This window comes from Rhincodon typus, chromosome 27 (genome assembly GCF_021869965.1).
Source record: "Rhincodon typus isolate 14 chromosome 27, sRhiTyp1.1, whole genome shotgun sequence".
Lineage (NCBI taxonomy): Eukaryota > Metazoa > Chordata > Chondrichthyes > Orectolobiformes > Rhincodontidae > Rhincodon > Rhincodon typus.
The window spans coordinates 31,938,500-31,960,698 of record NC_063358.1 but is presented as its reverse complement, the minus strand read 5'-3'; the positions used below and the strand labels follow the sequence as shown (position 1 = coordinate 31,960,698).

General features: G+C 39.3%; 1 protein-coding gene and 1 long non-coding RNA gene across 2 annotated transcripts in view; both read left to right on the top strand.

Moving 5' to 3' along the window:
* Positions 1-22,199, top strand: part of LOC109927829 (angiopoietin-2-like) — a 220,454-nt gene that overhangs the window by 13,190 nt on the left and 185,065 nt on the right. The window contains exon 2 of the mRNA XM_048613114.1: positions 4,496-5,408. Within this exon, the coding sequence (XP_048469071.1) occupies positions 5,109-5,408 (300 nt within the window). The 5' untranslated portion in view covers positions 4,496-5,108. The remainder of the gene's footprint in view (positions 1-4,495; positions 5,409-22,199) is intronic.
* On the top strand, positions 13,468-16,860 carry LOC125486281. The gene is made up of 2 exons (XR_007264958.1): positions 13,468-13,657; positions 15,438-16,860. It is a non-coding gene; the product is annotated as an uncharacterized LOC125486281 (long non-coding RNA).

The window sequence follows — 22,199 nt, the reverse complement described above, 5'->3', positions numbered from 1 at the left end:
TAAAGGGAATGCACACAATTAGTACTGTAAGAAACTGAATTGGTAAACACAGGAAATTAACAAGGTCTAAATTAATTGAGGCACCCAGTGAACAGACTGATTTGGACAGTGTGTTTAATATGTGTTGCTTCAGAAATTGACCCCCAATGGAATGGTTACTGCTATAGGTATGTCCTGATGATAAGTATGGATAACATAAGCAGTGGGGAATGAATAAAACAAAGTGCATTGTTGTGTCCTTGCACAAGGCCTTGGTTAAGTCTCATCTTGGACTGTGACCAGTTTTCAATCTCTTGTTTGGCAGTGATACAAAGATCATGGAAAAGGTTCAGTGCTGAATGATTAGATTGATCCTTGATTGAAATACCCTTACACAACAGTAATCTTCAAGATCTTTACTCAGAAAGAGCATAAACATTAGGAGATTTGATTCTGGTCATCAAAATGCTGAAGAGAATAATATATTTTCATATGCTTCTGTTTGAATTAAATATGCTAAGGAGAAACAGTACATGTGTGTATAACTCAGCTAAGTGTAGGTTAGATGCCAAGATGTTTTTCACCATGCAAAGGTTCAGTAATCCCTTATAATGAATGTAGCTGCTTTTCAAGCATTTAAAAATTGCGGTCCATGACTGAAAGGGAAGGATAAAATAGGTGAGAACTTCACAATGATTGCTCTTTTCTGGCTTTGAATCAGTTTGATCAGCATTGGAAGGAGGGTGTTCATTTTCCCGATTTTCTCTGAATTTGTTGAACATTTTCTTTTCACCTATGTTCGTCTTCCGTCCTGAAAAGTTATATAATTGTTGTGGATGAACAGCATTGAAGACAACGATGCTCAGACGCAACATACAGTTATGAAACAGTCAATGGACCAACTGGTCTTTTCTTTTCCATTATTCGTGTATATTTGTATATCACAAACAGATTTTATTGGTCACTTGGAAGGTCACTTTGGGCAGCACAGTGGCTCAGTGGTTAACACTGCTGCTCACAGTGCCAGGGACCTGAGTTCGATTCCACCCTTGGGTGACTGTCTGTGTGGAGTTTGCACATTCTCCCCCTGTCTGCGTGGGCTTCCTCCAGGTGGTCCAGTTTCCTCTCACAGTCCAAAGATGTGCAGGCTAAGTGAATTGCCCATAGTGTTCAGGGATGTGGAGCTTAGGTGGGATGAGTCAGCGTGGACTTGTTTGGCCGAAGGGCCTGTTTCCACACTGTAGGGATTCTATGATCTATTCTAATGTTATAGCAATGGTATTTCACTGGTAAAACATTAGGAACATGCAAATTTTTAAATTCAAATATGCTTTGAAATTTAATACAGTTTTTTCCCAATCCTATGCTAGCACACAGGCTTTTGTTAAAAATTTGTTTGTGGGGTGTTGGTGTCGCTGGCTGAGCCAACTTTTCTTTTCCATCCCAAATTGCCTTTGAATCCCTAGTTGCCCTTAAACTGAATGGTTTTCTCGGGCCATTTCAACAGACCAGTTCAGAGTCAGGCACGTTTCCGCATGTCTGGAGCGAGACGAGGTAAAGATGTCAGATTTTCTTCCCAGGAAGACATTTGTAAACCAGATGGGTTTGCCATCAGGGTGGCTTTTGATTCCAGATTTTTTTTTCTTGAAATTGAATTTCACCATCTGCTGGCGGGAGATTCAAACCCATGTGCCCGCAGCCTCAGGTTCCAGATTACTAATCAATGATATTGTCATTTCACCTCAGTCTCATGCACATCACACCTCAGTAAACTAAGTGCAGTTACTTTTAGTGACTTAAATTAACATTACTGATAGACAGAATGTCAGAAATTCAGGTGGTTTGGGCACACGGGTGGCAGTAGTAGTGGGAATGTTGTGAACTGAGTTTCCACAGGAAGTACATCTGTGCTAGAATGGCAAGACCTACAGCCTCTATGTGTTGGGTTTCAAACATCACTACATGGACCCTGCAAGGTTTAACAGATCATTAGTCAAGGGTAGTGAAAAAAAATCTGCCCTCAGGTATGAGGTTGCCATGGCTCAATTTGGGATTAGAATTCTGGGATTATAGATCAGGGATTGGAATTCCATGAAACTCCAAGTGGCAAGGGAATGCAGAGGGTCTGGGATTGGGAACTGGGTCAGGGATCAAAACCTGGGAGAGAGATCAACATTACCTCTTGTATCTTTACCCATGTTAAAACTGGGTGTGATTCAGGCTAGAAATTGTTTACATGTCCTGCCTGGCCGACTGGAGCCTTTGTAGTCCAGGTAGCACCTGAAAAATATGTGCTGGCTTGATGAAATATTTTCAAGCACTACACATGCAAATCCACGTTTAAAGTTAAGAAAGCCACTCGTATCTTATAGCAAAATCAATTCAATTTGCTTTTGACCAATTATAGATATTTTTAAACAACCTGTTCAGAAATGTTATGATGCACCTTTGGAGCAGGTGGAACTTGAATAGAGACCTTCTGGCTCAGAGTTAGGGACACTGCCATTGCACAACAAGAGCCCCATTTTGGTCAATTGTACCCTCATTGTCTTAAGGGGGCATAGCTGGTAGTTTGAAGGTTTGTAAATGCTAATATTTTGCACTATAGGAATAGCATGTCATAATGATGAAGTCAGAGAACAGTGAACGAGAGACTGAGAGAAAATGATCATGGTTTCAGCAGATTAAGACACAGGTATGTGGAGTTGCATATAGCTCCTTATTGAATAATAAACAAGTTGATGTTTGAACATGCTATTGACTCAATGATTTTTCTGAAGCTAGCCTACTCAACCTATATTAAGCTATAATTCTGCTGACTGGTTGTGACATATCACTTGTGCTTTTAAAACATATCAACACACAAATTGGGAGGAGGAATTGTCAATTTGATCCTCTCTAACCTTCCCTGTGTTGCATATATTTATGGCTGATCAGTTTGTAGCCTCAACTTCACATTCTCACCAGCACCCCATACCCTTTGACTTCCTTGTTTGTAAATTATCCATCTCTGCTTAACCTACCTTCACCACTCTCTTTCAGCCTGGTAAATCCTCTCAGAATCCTATATATCTCAATAAGGTCACCTCTTATTCTTCTGAACTCTATTCAATATAGATTCAGCCTGTACAACACTTTCACAAAAAATAAGACCTGCATCACGTATATTAGTTGAGTGAATCTTGTCTGAATTGCTTCTAACACACTTAGATCCTTTCCTAAAAATGGAAATTAAACCTGTTCCCTGTAGTTCAGGTGTGATCTCACCATAACCTTCTACAACAGTAGCAAAAAAAAATCCCACCTATATATTCCATTCCCCTTGCAAAAAATGACAACATTTCATTTGCCATTGTAATCATTTGCTATACCGGCATACCAACTGTATATAATACATGTTCCAGGACACCCAGAACCCTCTGTGCCTCAGAGTTCTGCAATCACTCTTTGTTTCAATAATTCCCTGCTTTACTATTCTTCCTGCTAAAGTGGACAAGTTCACATGTTGCACAACCAATCCTGCGGCTTACTATAACCAACACCATGGGAGATCGGCCGGTACAAAATGAAGTGTTTTCTCTGGCAGACACATAAGGCAACATTGAAACTTTATTGAAAGGATTGACAAAGTGATGAACATTGATAGCACTTCAGCTTTGTAGAATATTTTGTTAAGTATCCGAGCCATCAATTTTCACATGTGGATTTCAGCAATAGATCTTAAGTTAAGATTTTGTCAGTTTACTGCAGGCTTCATTATCCATTTATTTACCAAGTTAACAAACTGTGACGATCAATAAAATAACAAAGATTTCTATTTTAAGAATGTTTTCTTTGATGATAACATAAACAAGAAAGACTTTATATTGCATTTTTCACATCTATGCATTCCAAAGCACTTTACATTCAAGATTATAATTATAAACTCACTTGAAATCTATGAAATATAACAATCAACGTGTGCAATCCCACTCAAAACAATGAATAATTATCCAATAATCTGTTTTTGATGATGTTAGTGAAGGGATAAATATTGATCAGGACAATTGAGAGCACTCTTCTACTCTCATTCCGCAAGTGCCATGTAATATTTTACATGAGAGAGAAAACAGGGCCACCCATTTCTTCAGAAAAATTGCTTCTCTGATAGTGTCTTGCTCCTTGGTGGGTCGGTGGCAGGGTTATTAATATAAGATGGGGGAATTAGGAACAAAACTAGAAGAGAAAGCAAGTGATTTTCCAGCTGCAAATGGTCTTTGACATCTATTAAAGAAATGTCAGGACAAGCCGTTTGCACTTGTGCACTTGCTGCTATTTGTATCTACTTGAAAGAATGTTTAACTATGCCTTGGGAGTCAAAGAGCCTGTTTATACTGATAGGGTTAAATTATTATCTGTACATGAATTTTATGAGAAATTTTAAAACAAATGTTGAATTTACAAACATTTCTTATAGGGTACACAAGTCACGGGTTATATGCTGAAAGTAAACTTTGCATATTTTATCGTTCTAAAGGTGATGGAAGTTTGTTCAGAATTTCACTGATGCTTGATTTACTGCCTCGACTTTGAAAGCAGTGTGGGCTGGACAATGGAATAAAATGTCCCTTGTTATCGGAATGGTGCACTAAGATAAACTTTCAGACGCTGAGACAAAAGCTACTGCAGGGAGCAGACCGTGTGCTAATCACGCATTCTTGTGGTAAAATCAGATGCTGAGATATAACCACTGACTCATAACCTTCTAACACCACATATCTCGATCCATGCATTGGCTTCAGTCCAACCCGAAGTTGGAGAGAGCCTTACCATCAGGAGCAACTGAACTTTTCCTGCATTTGTCAGTGCAACGTGGGCTGTGAGACATAGGAAGCAATTCAGAGCCTTATCATTGAGTCACAGAAGGAAAACAAACTCTTGGCAACATTACATAAAGCCAGTGAACTGTCAGAATAACTGTCAGGAGAAGCAGTAACTCTTTTTATCCCGAATGCATGACCAAGTAATTGAATAGTCAAAGAACCAGAGACAGAAGAGAAGTTGGTTACAGACTGGAATCTTTTCCTATTCTTTCCCCTGCAACATACTCAGTTTTATGAAGAGTTCAGTTGCAGTTGGAAGCCTTCAGAATGCTATCGAGCTATTTGTCATTTGTGAGTTGTGTTTGTGTTTTCCTGGCTGTGTCAGGGTACAGCTCTTACAATAAAGCCACAGACAATTCAGATAAGCACCATCATCGGATTCAGCATGGGCCGTGCAGCTACACATTTCTCCTTCCAGAGATCGAGAACTGCCAACCTACCACAGATTACCACATGTCCAATTCACTCCAGGGAGACGCTCCTCCAGTAGTGGAGCCCAACTGGTCTCTACAGCGGCTGCAGCAACTTGAAGGCATCTTGGAAAACAACACGCAGTGGCTGCAAAAGGTAAGGACCATCGTATGGAAACACTGTTCTTGTGTCACACAACAGTTTGTTAGATGTGTCCTGTCCATATGCTCACCCAAAATCATGTGCCAGTGCAGCAATATTTAAATTTAGGCATTCTGATGTTGTGAGTCATTTTCAAAATATTTTGAGTGCCTGTGTAGGTGGATTGATTATGTATGGATGATAAAGAGCTATAAATAATTGCAATAAAACAGTGCTGGGGAGATTAAAACAAAGCTTTTGACATAAACATAAAGCAAAAATAGTCCATTTCAGAAAATAGAATTGCAACATGGAAGCAGCTACATTATTAAGTTAGAGACTTTTTTTTAAAGTATGAAAGCAGTTGTTACATTAAATGAAGCAAAATGTAAAAGTTCTAGACTCTCCAACATGAAATATATGAGAAAATTCAAGTTTAAAGCTCATTGATATGTGAAATGTTGCAAACTTATTATCCTAGTATCAGTATGTTGCCTGGGAGTGATTGAAAGGTTTTAATTTATTTTATTTTAATTGAAAGTATTCAATGATGCTCTAAGTTATATAAGTGATGCTGAAGAATCTAAACAATTATCTCATAGTTTGAGATAACTGGTACCTGCTTTTAATGATAACCTGTTTTCTTTTTATGTGTTTCTGTTATTCAGTTCCAAACAGGGCTTTGTAGATCTTGCTGCAATCATTAGACATGTTGTCTGTCAATGCAGGCAGGGTTTTTGATGTAGGTATTGTTAAAACCAGAGGATTACATACTACAGTGTTATATCTGCACATTTCTCAATTAGTTACCAAAGAATGTCATGCATCTTGTTATATATCATCTGACCTCTTTGTTCTTTGGCTAATTATTCTCCATTCTGAGTATTTATTTTCTAAAGTTAATGGAAAATAGTATGAGGGAAGATGATGGCCAAGAGTGTTTTAAAGTATTCAGGAAACAGCTCAGCTGAGTTTTTATATTTATATTTCACTGATCAGCTTCCAGAAATTAGGAGGTTACTGTTTCTCACTGGAGTGTATGGCAACCTGCCAGAGGCTGACCACTTTGATACAATGCTGGATTAAGCCTATTCTTGTTAGAAACCTGATTCAGTTGGTCTTTATACAGAAACCTATAACTTAAACCCGCTAAATAAATAACGTGCTGCCTCCACTTTGAGATTTTTCACTATATTTATAGCAGACAAGTGGAAAAGCATTTCAGATCAAAAGCCTCACCCCTGCTTCACTCTCCCCACCATAGTATTGCTCCCGTTGAAAAGGTGACAAGTCACTCCTGAAAGTAGTAATTATTCTGCAGTTGTAGAGATTCACATCAAGTGAGTAAAGTATTGATTTAGGGATCAAAAAGTTGCCATAATAAAGTTGCGGACTGGCTAATTTGGATTTCAATTAAGTGCTATTTTAAAGTCTTCCTTCATCAGCCGATTTGTTATATCTATGAAAGGAAAAGGACACAAATCTTCCAAATATTATTTAAAACTGTGGTGCTATTGCCTTGCGATATAAAAGGGGGAAGCATAATACATTGTGTTATAATGAACATTTTTGAATGTGCAGTGTACCTCTTGAATATAATATCTGCTTACAATATTGCATGCAATCAGAAATATTGTTTAATTTTATGAAACTGACTTTCAAAAATGCTACAGTAGTTTAGAATGTGAAATAACAGTAAATAATGACAGAATATGCTACAAGAAAAAACACCAGAAGCACACAGCAAGGCTGCCAACATCTGTAAAGAGAAAAGGCAGGTTAATGTTTTGGGTGGAGACCTTCATCTGAACCTTGACAAACTCTGATGGAAACTCTAACCTGAAGTGTTAACCTTTTATTTTCTTTATTACAGAGGCTGAATGACCTGCTGAGAGCTTCCAGTATTTTCTGCTTTTGTTTCTAATGAAAGGGGAATGGCAGCTGGGTGCGTTGACCATGTTACTTATTGGCTAAGACTCTGAGAAACAAAGGGGGAATAGCCTGGCACTGAGTGATTGACAGGTTGATGTATGAAGAATGGGATACCAACTGATTGACAGTTCTGTGTATGAACAAGAAAATAGCTGCAGCCTCCTTGTGCATCAGCAAGATGGGTTTTATGAAGGGATCTCAAAAGCAGAAGAGACAATTGGACTAAATGAATAAAATGACTTGTTGGACAGGCAGCATCAGGTACTATGCAAATATAATAGACTGATGTCAAATTCATAAGGAAATGTAATACTGTGGATATTTAGTGCAGTAAACTGGTCCTAATTACATGTGAATCACTTTGAACTAGCCATCCAAATTAGGATTATGCATTTTAGGATAAAATTCAGATATATTTTAATGTTCATGTATAATATAAATTTGGAATATATGTATATAAAATTATAATTTTGGAATTTTGCTGGGACGTTTTTAAGGGATGCCATGCACCCCATTATAAATTTTCTGGCGCCTCTTTGTTCTTTTGGTCTAATTATTTTCTGTTCTGAATGTCCAAAACGGTATTTGGGAAAATGATAGGCAGAAGTGTGTTTTGAAGTATTTGGGTGCCATGTCAATGGAATTTCTCTTGCAGGTCAGAAGTATCATCAGCATTCATTCTGTTCACAAATTTCTTCAGATTAATTCATTTTGAAGAAAAAGTTCAATGTAAATATAGAAGGACTTATCTTGTTTTTATGTTGTGGATGATTATAAGAGATAGCAGCCATAGTGAACCTCAAAACCAGCACCACCATTTAACAATGTGGATGATCTACTACTTAGATTCCATATTCCTGTCCGATCTCTGTATTTCTTGATTTGCTTGGAGTCGAATATTCTGCAGATTTTACTCTTGAATGCTCAACAACAGAACATCTCTGGTAGAGGCCTCCAAAGATCCATTGCCTGCTCAGTGCATTTTTTCCACCTTATTTCAAACCTAAATAGCAGTCCCTTATTCTGGGGCTATGACAGGTTTTCATCTTGGGTACAGGAATCAAGAGGCAGGTCATTTCCTAACTTCACAATCCTACCTCCTACCCAACGGTGCCCGTTCACACAATTTTCATGGAGGCAGTCAGGGATAGACTAGAGTGGGACCTGTCATTTGCTATAGTAGGTCCAAGGTGAAGATGAAGGCAGACTGATACCAATGTAGGCAAGTTTATGCGATATCAGCTTAGAGATGGGTCTGAGTACCTGTAACCTCTGCTCAAAATCATTCTCATTTTCATATTCCTTACTCCCATATAATCCCTCTCCCTCATGCCTCCTCAGCCCCATGCCTTCATTCTTCTTTACCTGTACTCACGCCTTAATTTCCTTACTCCTCCAACCCACACACCCAGTATCCACTGTAATCTGAATTTATGAGCTGCTTTGTTTTTGAGTGACTTGTATTATGCAACAACATTGAGAATTCTTTGAGAAGCTCATAAATCTGTCAATATAAATAAACCATAATCGGATATCTACTTAAAACATAACACTCTAAACAACGCTGTCAAAAATCTCTCAAAATAAAATAAACTATCTAGAAAATTGAGATTCTGGGTTATTTATTGTTTTATCATTAAGTTTCCTTGTGCTGAAAAAATGAACAGGGGAAATATCATTCTTGGTGATCTCTGGTTTCATGAAAGAAAACTATGCATGAATTCTTTCAAGAAGCCTTTGATAAGCACTTAGCAAGCTCTATACTATTGATACTGAGGTGACCTATTATCACTGCAGAGGAGAAAATCAATAGAAAGTTAATTCCACTAGGTAGAACCAGTGGTTTTCCTTCAGAAGCTGGCATTGTAAACATCACACATTTCAATGGAGAGTCTGTTGTCCTATTGCAGATGATTATGACAATTTTTTAAAGCTGGTAAGGGTCATGCCATGGTATTTCAATCCAACACAAAGAATGTTGATGGATCTCACAGTCATAGAGAAATATTCATTATTCAATAACAGTTGATGCAAGTAGAAAGCCAATGTAGAGAATAAAGGATCCATTTCCACTCAAACTATGATTGATAGAATAAGCTATCATTGATTGTATGTATGGTATCTCGGGAGCTGTCAGGTAGCTACTCAGGCTTTTATTTGATCCAAAATATCAGCAGGAACCAGTTAGCATCAGCAGATAAGTACATGCTGTTGATGAGAAGCTACTCTTTATAAAGTTACCAAACCTCGCCTCTCATCTTCCGAGTCTATCTAACAGCATATGGCACACTTAAAAACAAATGAATACAGGCCACTTTTTTTTATACAACACTGTCCATGTGCTAGGCAACTTTCTACTTGATGTTCCTACCAGCATTGCTTTCATCTGGTAGACTCTATTAAATAAGGTGAGGATTGAAACTGCTGAGCTTATGCACTGTGCATCATTTGGAACTTTGTGCATTGAGCACATGAGCACAATTTTGCATCAATTAACATGATATAGTTCTGGTTTTGGGACATTTTGTGTCTGGGCTCCTTTTCTCTGGAAGGGCTTAATGGAACATTGCTGAGGCTTGTCCATGGCACTCACAAACCTATGATGCAGGGAGCGTTTGTGGTCATTTGATTGACTATGATTCCTCAACTTGGTATGAGATTGCCTCTTGATTTCAATCACTTGTGAAATCGATGTACGAAGTGCAAAGTGTTTGGTGGTGGCAGATGCAATCACTCACTGACATGTATGAATGTCCACCTAGGAATTTCTGTGTCACTGGTCATGGGTGGGTCCTTGTGTGGCTGATGAGTCTGATGCTAGAACCACATTTCCGTCCACGCATTTAGCAGGCATTTCCCAGAGGTTGATATTATCCTTAGCCTTGAGATCACTGGCAGTCCTTTCTCTGCTTTCTTTTCTGTGATTCCTCATGCCAACAGGTATTCACAAAGAATTGTGTTCATTCATGCAGGAGCTTTTTCCAAATCGGTTTCTTCTGAAGAAGGATCTCCCATGTCTTGACATCTATGTTGATTTTCTTGAGGGCAGCTTTCAGGAAGTCTTGAAACACTTCCTTGTCCTCCACTCATTCAAGTACCTTCCTTGACCTGGTCAAAGAAGATTTGCTTTGGCAGTCCATGTGGTACTGCCATTAGAGAAACCCTATGCAACAGGGAAAGTAATGTTAGCAAATGAGCAGGACGTTTTTTTTCTCATTGCATGTGGACATTGCTGGCCCATCCCTAATTGTCCAGAGGGTAGTTAAGGACAAATCAAATTGTTGTGTCTGGAGTCACATGTGGTCCAGACCAGTTAAGGACAGTAGCTTCCTTTCCTAAAGGACTTTAATGAACCAGATTTCTTTTTCTTCCTGACAATTGACAATGGTCATCATTGAACTCAATTCCAGATTTTTATTGAATTCAAATTCCACCACCTGCCATGGCAGGATTCAAACCCAGTTCCCCAGAACATTACCTAGGTCTCTGGATTAATAATACCACAAGACCATTGTCTTCCACTGTGGAAAATGCAAGGACAATCCAAAAACTTTGTTCTCTTTTCTTTGCACCAAGAGCCACTTTTTGCCTCTTCGAAGTGTTTGGTGTTCTGCACTGAAAAGTAGAATTTTATCAGATTTTTTATTTCTTTGGAAGGTGGCATTTTTGCCCGGATGTAATTCTTTCTGGGCTATGCATGCTGTTCATGCATCAATGCCTAAGATTGTAACTGGGGCTGTATTTTGCTGTGATGAAGAGTCCAGTGTTGCACAATGTACAGAATTCTGATTCTGTAATGATCCATTAACAACAATTACACTTCAGCAGATGTGTTTAGTTGAAGCAAAACTGCTCAGCTTGCAACGGTCCCTATTACGTACATGGAAGACGTTTGTGTGTGGCGAAGAACAGCTTGTCAGATATTGCATTTGTATTTTTTGCACCCCAACTGTTTTGAAGATGATTCCAGGAAGCACTGATTTCACCAAATTCTGACCTGCTGCCAAACCTCCACCTTGAAATGTTCACCTTGGCAATGAAAATATGTACATATGCAAGAAATGTAAATCTGTTTTGCCTTTTCAGTATTACTGTCACGTTTCAATATTGGTTTCACTTGTCTGATTCTTAGCTGTTTGCAAATCATGTTGGTTTGAAAATTGTGTCACTGAATGTATATAACCAATACTAATTTTAAGTTGATATCACACTGGACATTTATTCCTATACTGTCCATAGTAAATTGACTATTTTAATTATCCTGTCCTCTGATTTATCATATTGTTACCATCACTATAATGTAATCCAGGATTAACTTTTACAATGAAATGTTATTATGCTATCATCAGCAAGTTGTCGATTCACACAGTTGTTGTCTCAAAGACCTGCGAAAAATAAAAAAAAATGCTCAAATACATAAGATACAGCTACTCAGTTTGCAGGACCAAGAAAATTAAGAAGACTGCATATCAAGTTGCAGTTGGACTCAGTAAAATTTTCTCCCTGTAAGAACTGAGCCAAATTTTAGCTTAGTTTCTCATTCAGTCAGCTGAAATCACTGAAGGGACTCTAATAATAGTAACCTACAAAGCTTAAATACTGCAATATTGCATCCAGTGTCAATTAATGACAATGATGTTTGCTGATAGCTACTTGGGATGTCTATTCACAGGCATGTGATTGCTCTCCAGTGTAACCAATATCAACTGAGACATGAAATATTGCACTTTCATATTAAGGGATCAAGTGATATCTGAAATATTATTTTTAAAAGAAAATGAAAACTATCAAAAGAGTATTATGTTGGAAGATGTCAAAGATTTCTGGCAGGACGCGTGTAATTTGTAAGTGAATAACATAACTTTCAAGAGAGTGGTATTGTTGCTACATTACACAATTCGTTTTTGAACAAGTTGTACATTTTATATTACTTCTACAAATAACAGCAAGCTCTCAGATTACCAAGCCTTCCATTCTATATGAGGTTTTAAGCTTGTCATTCTACATTTTTGTATTTGTCTTGTGTGTTATATTTTTGAACACTGGTTGTACCACATATGGTGGACTTTGCTCATTCACATCATTTCCCTCAAAAAATGTAGGGGAGTTCTCTGATAGCAACAACACGGTAAGTCTATTGAATGGAATCTTCTTTAGCAGTTGTTCAGATGCATTGTAAATCACTGTTTTGTTTTTGAGTCTCTACATGTTCATCTGATTGATATTTATGTTTCTTAAAAAAAAAACAAATGAAGGAAAAGTGTACACTACACAAGGACATGAAGAGGGATCCACCAGGACCTTGTATCGTGTAAGAATTTTGTTAGGAAACTAGGAATGACCCTCACTACTCTGGAGCACACTATTCATATAGCTGAAAAATCCATGACATTAATGTTCATTTAAACACTACAACATTTAAGATATTCTGACTTTGGTTGTTGCTAAACTGTGAGTGAAAGAAGATGCATAGTTAATTGAAAACAGATAATCTGGAACAATGTTTGAGAATGTGAACACTAGTTTATCTCAAGCACTTTTATCGTTTACAGGGGAGACAGCAATGCTTTAAAGTTCATCTCCCCAGTATGTTGAGATCTAAAATCTCTGTTTGATCTGTTCTTTTACTGAATAAGCAGCATGTTGCAATAAACTGGACAGCAAATGATGTGATTGGCCCCATGGAGCCAGATTTCCTTAAACTTGCTGTTCTCACTACTTGAGGTTTAGTACTCTTCCCACATCTGTGGTGTGGGGAGGTGATGGCCAAGTGGTATTATTGCTGGGCTGTTAATCCAGAGATCCAGATAATGCTCTGGGGACCCAGGTTCAAATCCTGCCACGGAAGTTGGTGGAATTTGAATTCAATAAGTTATCTGGAATTAAGAATCTAATGATGGCCATTGTTAATTGTCGGGGAAAAACCCATCTGGTTCACTAATATCCTTTAGGGGTGGAAACTGCCATCTTTACCTGGTTTGGCCTACATGTGACTCCTAACCCACAGCAATGTGATTGACTCTTAACTGCCCTCTGGGCAATTTCAAATGGGCAATAAATGCTGCCTAGCCAGCGACGCCCTCATCCTGTGAATGAATAAACAGAAAAAAAATTCAAACCACACCTTAAATGCTGAGTTATTTTACTTGTAACCTTAGTTTGTGCCAGCGGTTCTTGTGATCTATGTAATTTTCACAGTTATGATAGTCATTGGTAAATGCATTCTACTTAAAGTGTCGTGGATGTTCTGCCAAACTTGCTCCACATTTCTTGTACGAAGTGGTAGAGTCTCCCAGAAAAGTAATGGAGGATTCGATTTGAAGAGATTTACGGTGAGTAGCCCCTGGCCTGAATGGCTCAGCCTGCAAGCAGATGGGCAACCTTTGAGCAGACAGGCCCAATGAGAATTTCAGGACAAGTCAAGCACAAAGCCTCCACACAACACAAGGCAAAAGCAAGTCAGAGATAGCAAGAACTGCAGATGCTGGAGTCAGAGTCCATCAGTGTGTTAGACAAGCCAAAAGTAAGCAAGGATAAACCAGGACTTGCCGGGTTAACGCTAACTTTTAAGTTAACATTTCGGGTCCAGTGACCGATTGCAACAAAGACTTAACATTGCGATTGGTAGAATCATTAATGTAAGAATCAGGAGTTTTGATAGTAAAAGAGCAGGGTTTAAGATAATATTCAGTCCCTTTTGTGTCTTTAGTGTATTTTGTGAATAAAATAGTGTTGAATTGCAAGTTAACTTGGATCCTTTTGGTTGTCTCACTGTAATAGTTCCCATGTAAAATGCATTTACACAGAAACTGGTCAAAGTGGCCAAACCATAGACTACTGATTCCTTGCAGCTTTATTTGGGGTGGAACATTGGTTCTGTCCCTATTGGGCAAACGATGAATTGAAGGACAGGTCTCCTAGGATCTCTAAGCATATGGGGCTTTCTGGTGACCTAACATACCTGTGGCATGTCAACTAAATGAACATTCACAGCCTATCTCTAGGACATGTGAGAACACCAAAGAAGCAGCTGGACTGGGTACCATCAATGTCAATGCATCTAACCTTCAAATAGTGCAGTGTCCAACCTGTCCAACAATGTTAAGGCTTTCAAGTTTTCCAACCATTAGGAAGGATTGGTTTTCCTGCTCCTTGGAATAGATGAAAACATTGGCAAAATTGGGGAATGATGTGCTCTTCACAACTCCCCACTACAGACTACAACTTTTGGCAGAAATGCGTCTGAGGCAACAGCATGCTGAGTTGACACATTCTTGTACAGTATCTTCCTTATAAGTTCTCAAACTACAACACAGACATGGTGAATAATACCATTAGGCATTATCCTACTTTGGCAGCTGCCATCAATGATTGGATTCTTATTTTAGAATCCCCACAGTGCAGATGAAGGCCATTCAGCCCACTGAGCACAGACCAACCCTCCATACAGCATTCCACCCAGACCCACACCTCTGTCCCTGCATTTCCTATGGCTAATCCACCTAGCCTACACATCTGTGGACACTACAAGGCAATTGAGGATAGCCAAGCCACCTGAACTGTGCATCTTTATACTATGGGAGGAAACCCATGCAGACATAGGTGAATATGCGAACTCCACACAGACAATTCCCTCTCAGGGGATTGAACCTGGGTCCTTGGCATTGTGAGGCAGTAGTGCTAACCACTGAGCCACTGTGTCATTCCTTATGGTGGGTGTGGGTGGGGGTGGGGGATGGTTTGGTGGCATTTGATTACAATTTGACTTTCTCATCCAGTTGTCTCACAGAGAGGAAGCTCTTTTGTTTCTGCTATTCCTTTCCTTTTCTAAATGGATGAGTGAAAGTTTTCAAGTTTATAATTTGAGCACTTATGTTTGAGCCTGCATCTTTTGATTCTTTAGTGAAGGGCCTCCACAGCAATCTGCTGACTCATCCACTTTTGTTCATTATTCAATAATGAAATTTTGAGCAGTTTATTGAAAAAGTTAAGATTTACAGAACTGGAAGATTATTGATGAGCAAAGAAACTGTTTCATTAATCACAGAAAGAATCAATGGTATGATTCATAGATGAAATAGTCATTAAGCGAACTCTTTATTTGTTATTCAGATAATAAAGACAAGAAGAAATGCAACAATCACCCACTCATGCAGAGTTAATAATGATCAGAAAATGTACCCTCAAGAAGTTAAAACCTGTAATTGGTTTCAAACCTTTAATTGCTGCTCCAACTTGAAACATTTCACCTGTCAATGCCAAGACTCACTACAGGAGAACTTTGTTGCCACAAGCTACAGCATTATAAATCTCATTTTACAATTTTTTTTCTTTGCAAAAAGTTGCCAGAACAGCTGAAATCTCAGAAGATGCAAGCCGTGATATGAATGAAGTATTGCTTATAACCCGGGATCAGAGAATATTTTGTCTCTGCATTCGTAAAGTTTGAAAGTTAACAATACTGTTGTGTGATAATTGAGCATTCAATGTTCAATAGCCCTAAGTGATTTTAGTGAGGTTTAGAATCTGCGTGATAGTGAGTCTCTTGTTTCAAAAATAGTTGCCTGAGGGAAAGTTTGTAGAAAGTCAGCATTAAAAGTGTAGAAAAGCTTGAAGAACTACTTATTCAATCTTAAGTCACAAGAAACAGCAGATTTTGACCTGCAGAACACTGAAACAGAATCCATCTGTCTGGCAAGAGCATTTTTTTGTTAACCATGCTGGAAACTATCTGCTTTCCTGCAGTGCTTTTATAGATATATATTTTCTTATCAGAAGAATCAATTAAATATCGTGTATAATTGTACTTTTCATCAAAGATATTCTTCAGAGTAATCAATGAGCTCTTATTGAAATGACTTACCCTGCAATTTGATTTTTACTAATCAGTCATGACAGAGAATGATCTTTTCCCATTTTAATAAGTTGTGAGGAGTGCAGAAGCATGAGATCTGTTCACTTATCACAGAATCCAGCAGAACTATGCAGATGTACCTCCGTTCCTCAAGGCAGGCATTGCTGTAGGACTTACATAGCTTGTGCATGTTTTTAAGTGATATGATTGAAGAACGTTACATAGGCCATGCAAGGAACAGCCTGCTACACTAACTGACCCCGTGGAATTGTGGCAATACATGGATTAATTTCTCCCCTTTGAACTCTGTTCTATTTGTTTGCAATATCCTAAATTTGTTCTTCTTTATGCTAATCCCAAGTCATTTACTGCACAAGCAGCCAGTCAATAGATTAACAAATCATGTAGCCCAGCAGAAGGCCATTTAACACTTTATGCACATGGACTCTTTTGGAACATATATCCAATTAGTCAGACTTCCCTGCTCTTTCCTCATAGCCATGCAAAAGTTTTATTTGTCACTAGAAATCCAGTTCCTTTTAAGGTTACCGCTGAATATATGCCTATCTATCTTTCAGTCCAAGCATCCGAGATCATAGAAACACACCAGTTCTTGGAACAGACCACACTGCAGGCTATTTATTCATTGTAATTTTTATGGAGCATTTCAGTTCATTAAAATAAAAAAAAATCATTGTACTTTATTAACTGGGCTCATGTAATTTTATTAAAATGGTCTTTGCTACTTTAACATTTTGTTCTTTTTAGTTATGGAAAAAAAAGCTTACATTCATATATCCCCTTAGGGTGGCACAAAGTGTTTCATTGTCAAAGAATTACTTTGATGTCTAGTCATTAATGTTATGTTTTTTCAAAGACAAAAAAAAAGACAACACAAAAAAAGAGCATTTCATCTGTTTTGGTGAGTTGACTGAAGATCAGAAGGAGAAATAGCGCCACAGGCTCAGTTGTATCTAGAAATGGCTGTTGGTTAGCTCAATTAGCTGGACAGCTGGCTCGTAATCTGGAGTGATGCCAATAGCATGGGCTCAATTTCCCCACCAGCTTGGTTACTCGACTTCTCCCCTCACCATAGGCACGTTGACCCTCAGGTTAAGCCACTTCTGGTTGTCTCTCTGTGATGAGAGAATAGGACTATGGTGACTTTATATCTGCACAGGCAAGTCGTAATTAAATATCACATCTAAAAAAATGGCACTACAGTCAATACAGCACTCCCTCGATACTGCTGTGAAGTAGATCGCAAATTATGCGACAGTAAGGTTTGAATTGGCTATGTTTTTACAAAGAGGTCAACGTGCTATCCTTGAATTAAACTGACACTTTTCATTTAGTTATAGAGTCCTAGAGTTGTGCAGTATGGAAACGGACTATTCAGCCCAACTCGTCCATACCAATCAAATATCCTAAATTAATCCAATCCTGTTTGCCGGCATTTAACCCATATCTCTCTAAACCCTTCCTATTCATGTACCCATCCAAATGCCTTTTAGATGTTGTAACCGTAGCAGCCTCCACTACTTCCTCTGGCATCTTATTCCACACATGCACCACCTTCTGTGTGAAAAAGTTGCCGCTTAGGTCCCTTTTAAATCTTTCCCCTTTCACCCTAAACATTTAGTTTTGGACTCTCTTACCAGAGGAAAAAGACCTTGCCTGTTCACCCTATTCATTCCCTTTATGATTTTAGAAACCTCTAATAAGGTCACCCCTCAGCCTCTGATGATCCAGGGAAAATAGCCCCAGCCTGTTCAGCCTCTCCCTATAGCTCAAACCCTCCAACCGTGGCAGCATCCCTGTAAATCTTTTCTGCACCATTTCAAGTTTAACAACATCTTTCCTATAACAGGGAGACCAGAGTTGAATACAGTATTCCAGAAGTGGCCTAACCAATGTCCTGTAAAGCTGCAACATGATGTCCCAACTCCTATACTCGATGCACTGACCAATGAAGGCAAGCATACCAAACATTTTCTTCACCACCCTGTCTACCTGCAACTGCACTTTCGAGAAACTATGTACCTGCACTCCATGGCCTCTTTGCTCGGCAATCATGAGCTTGCATTCAGTTAGTGTGACATTGCTAGCTCCACTGTGAGAGTGAGCATTTTGGAATAGCCTCCACTCTGCAATTTTCAGAAGTTCAGTGTTGACCTTTGAAAGGACTGTGCTTCAAACCAGCTCTGGGCTGTCATGTTCTGTGGGGAGCCCTGGTTTTGAGCCAGAATCTGGCAGCTAAGTTGAAAAGGTGTTGCCAACTCCTCATCTCATTTTGAAGTACTCCACCCACTGCCCCTACAATTTCCTTCTCTCCTCATCCTGAATATCTCTGTTCGCCCCTAACCTTGCCTTTCTGGAACCTACCAGCTTGGCCCTGGCAAGACCTTAATATATATTCGTCCTGATCCCATCGGCAGCTGTTTTTCAAAGGAAAGCCTGAAATTATCCCATTGATTTGAATAGCTGGGAGCTGTCAGACAGAAGACATCTCCCCAGGGGAGCAGAATGCCTCCTTCAGGGCACTAAAGGGTTTACCAACTCTAGCATTGCTGCACAACAGGTTGCCTAAGGAGAGGTAAGCTGCCAGGGTGCAGGGACGTCACCTCTAATTCGAAATTCAGCCCTTGGAGTGTTGATGTTGTAGCTGTAATATCACTAGAATAGTAGCTAAGCACCCTAGACTAAAGTCCTGGGGATATAGGTGTGAACCCACTTCTAAAGTTTGAATTCTGCAGAAATCTGGAATTAAAAACTGGCCTAATGATGACCATGAAACCAGTACTGATTGTTTTTCGGGAAGAAAAATCTGCTGTCCTTATCTCATGTTGGCTACATGTGACTCCAGATCCACAGCAGTATGGTTGACACTTAACAGTCCTCTGAAATGGTCCCATCAGTTAGGGATGGGACATGCAGTCCTTATCAGTGATGTTAACATCCCATGAACAAGTCTTTAAAAAATATCTAAATGATAATGTGATACTATTGATATGTATTGGTATTAATACTGTGACACCCTTGAGCATGTCCTGTCATTCAATGAAATGTGGATCTATGGCCTAAATCCATATACTTGCCTTTGACCCATATCCCTTAATACCCTTGCTTAACAACAATTCATCTATTTCAGTTTTAAAATTAACAACTGATCCTATATCCCCTGCAAGTTGTGGAAGAAAGTTCCAAACATCTACCACCCTATGTGTGTAGAAGTGCTTCCTAACATCTCTCCTGAGTGGTCTGGGCTTAATTCTCAGACTACACTCCCTAGTTCTAGAATCGTCAATCAATGCAACACTTTATCATTATTTACCTTAACCTTCCCTGTTAATACATTCATAGAGTGATGCAAATTGGAGACAGAACCTTGGTCCAACTCCTTAATGCTGACCAGGTTTCCCAAACTAAACTAATACCATTTTCCTGCATTTAGCTCATATCCCTCTAATTATTTATTATTCATGTATCTATCTAAATGTCTTTTGAATGTTGTAATCGGCCACTTCCTCTGGCAGTTCATTCCATGTACGAACTGTTTTCTGTGTGAAAATGTTACCCCTCAGGTCCCTTTTAAATCTTTCCTTTCTCACATTAAAATTACGCCCTCTAGTTTTGAACTGTCCTACCCTGGGGAAAGACCTTGCCATTTACCTTATCTATGCCCCTCATGAGTTAATAAATCCTTACTAGGTCACTGCTAAACCTGCTACGCTCCAGGGGAGAAAAGGCCCAGCCTATTCAACCTTTCCTTATAACTCAAATCCTCCAGACCCAGTAACATCCTTGTAAATCTTTTTCTGCACCCTTTCCAATTTGTAATATCCTATCATCATGTCGGTAAGATGGAAAATGTAAGGGGAGTGGGTAGAGAAATATCTTAAATAGGACTTCCACTGGGGATGACGGTTGGGTGTGCAGAAAAGGAGGCAGCCCCTAAATTTCCATCTGCTGGCAACCTGGAAAGTTGCCAGTTACTTACTGTGCCACGGGCAATGCCTTTAAACGGATGAGGGGCGATCAAATTGAAACTTACAGAATACTGAATGGCCTGGACAGAGTGGATGATGGGAAGATGCTTCCATTGGTAGGAGAGACTAGGACTCAAAGGCACAGCCTTAGAGTAAAGGGAAGACCTTTTAGAACAGAGATAAGGTGAAACTTATTCAGCCAGAGACTGGTGAATCTATGGAATTCACTGCCACAGAAGGCTGTGGAGGCCAGGTCATTGAATATATTTAAGACGGAGATGGATAGGTTCTTGATTGTCAAGGGGATCAAGGGTTATGGGGAGAAAGTGGGAGAATGGGGTTGAGAAACTTATCAGCCATAATTGAATGGTGGAACAGACTCGATGGGCTGAATGACCTGGTTTCTGCTCCTATGTCTTATGGTCTTACGGTCTAATGCACCGTCAAAGGCTACTTAAAGACCTCGATTAGTTCATGGGTGAGCAGCCTGCCCAATGCCACCCACTCCACTGGCAAACCTGAAGTGGGGCAGCGTCAATATCTCTGACTCATGGATTGGTTCCAAGTCCAGTCAAGCCAGTCACTGCTGGTCACAGCAGTCGGTATGCCCATCCCAGGAATTCCCACTCTAATGGCATTGTGGGTCAACCCACAGCAGGGGGACTGCAGCGGTTCAAAAAGGCAGCTCACCACCACCTTCTGAAGGGCAACGAGGGACAGGCAATAAATGCTGTCCCAGCCAGTAATGGCCAAATCCCACAAATGAATAAAGAAAAAAAGAACAAGGGTCATGGCCATTTTGGGAATGGAGAAGGGGGATCAAGGCCAACAGTGGGGATATCAGGGGCAGAAATCACAGGGTTTGTTGTGGGGAGGTTTGTTGTGAGGAACTCAGTCGGTCAAGCTTGGACATTTCCCAAACAGTTACCAGGATCCAAAGGTAAGTGTGAAGGCATTTAGCTACTAAATCATTCAAACTCCACCTCCACCCCCGCCCATGATGAAACTGCCAGGTTCTTTGAAACTTGGGACATCCAGTTGACAAGAGTTGAATTCCAAACAATATTGGACGATGGGGCTCACATCATACAGAATATTATCATATTTAAAGTTTCATTCTGGCTCCTTGGATTGGGCATGCACCCACCCATCTCCCCAGTGAAAGCGGCAAATGGGTGGCTTGGAGGTGGATTTGAGTTAGACAGATGTCTCAGACTTCAATCCCAAATCCATCCACATCTTTTTGAAGAATATTTGCTCTTAAATCTGTTGTGCAGCTTGCAATTAATAGTGTTCAATGAAAATTAATGTCTTGCTTCTTCCTTTTGGGAATGCTCAATGCTGCATGGAACTGCACTTGTATAAACACCAAGACACAAACATTTATATCAGCAATGTATGTCCATAGATCATTATGTACCAATGAGGCACAAGTCAAGATTATGATGGGAATATATTTAATTTATCAAAAGATGCAGCTGCAACAATTCTCAATAGGTTTGGATATACTATCTTGAACAAAACAGTCTGTTTGATCCACACCTCCTCTATTAATCTAAACATTCCTTCCTTCCTCCATCAACATAATAGTGTTGCACTGTATACTATCTGTAAGATACACTACAGCAACTCATCAGTGGTTCTTTGGTACTGTCTCCAAAATCCATGACTTCTACCATCTAGAAGGACAATAGCAGCAGGCACCAGGGAATAGTGTCACCTCCATGTTCACATTCAAAACATATACTACCTCATCATGTACATACATGGCTGATTCTTCACTGTCATTGGGTCAAAATACTAGTTAACCACAATGTCAGAGCCCCTTCACCACATTCATCACACATTCAAAAAAACGGCCAATTATCACCTTTCCAATGGCTCTTTCAACAATGGCTACATCGCAAGAATTAATGTATTAAGAAAAATTACATCCTTCACATACATAAGCAGGCATCTGGAACCCAACATTTGGATTCACTTTAGTGAGACATATGTCAATACACACAAGATCACACGGATACATTTTTT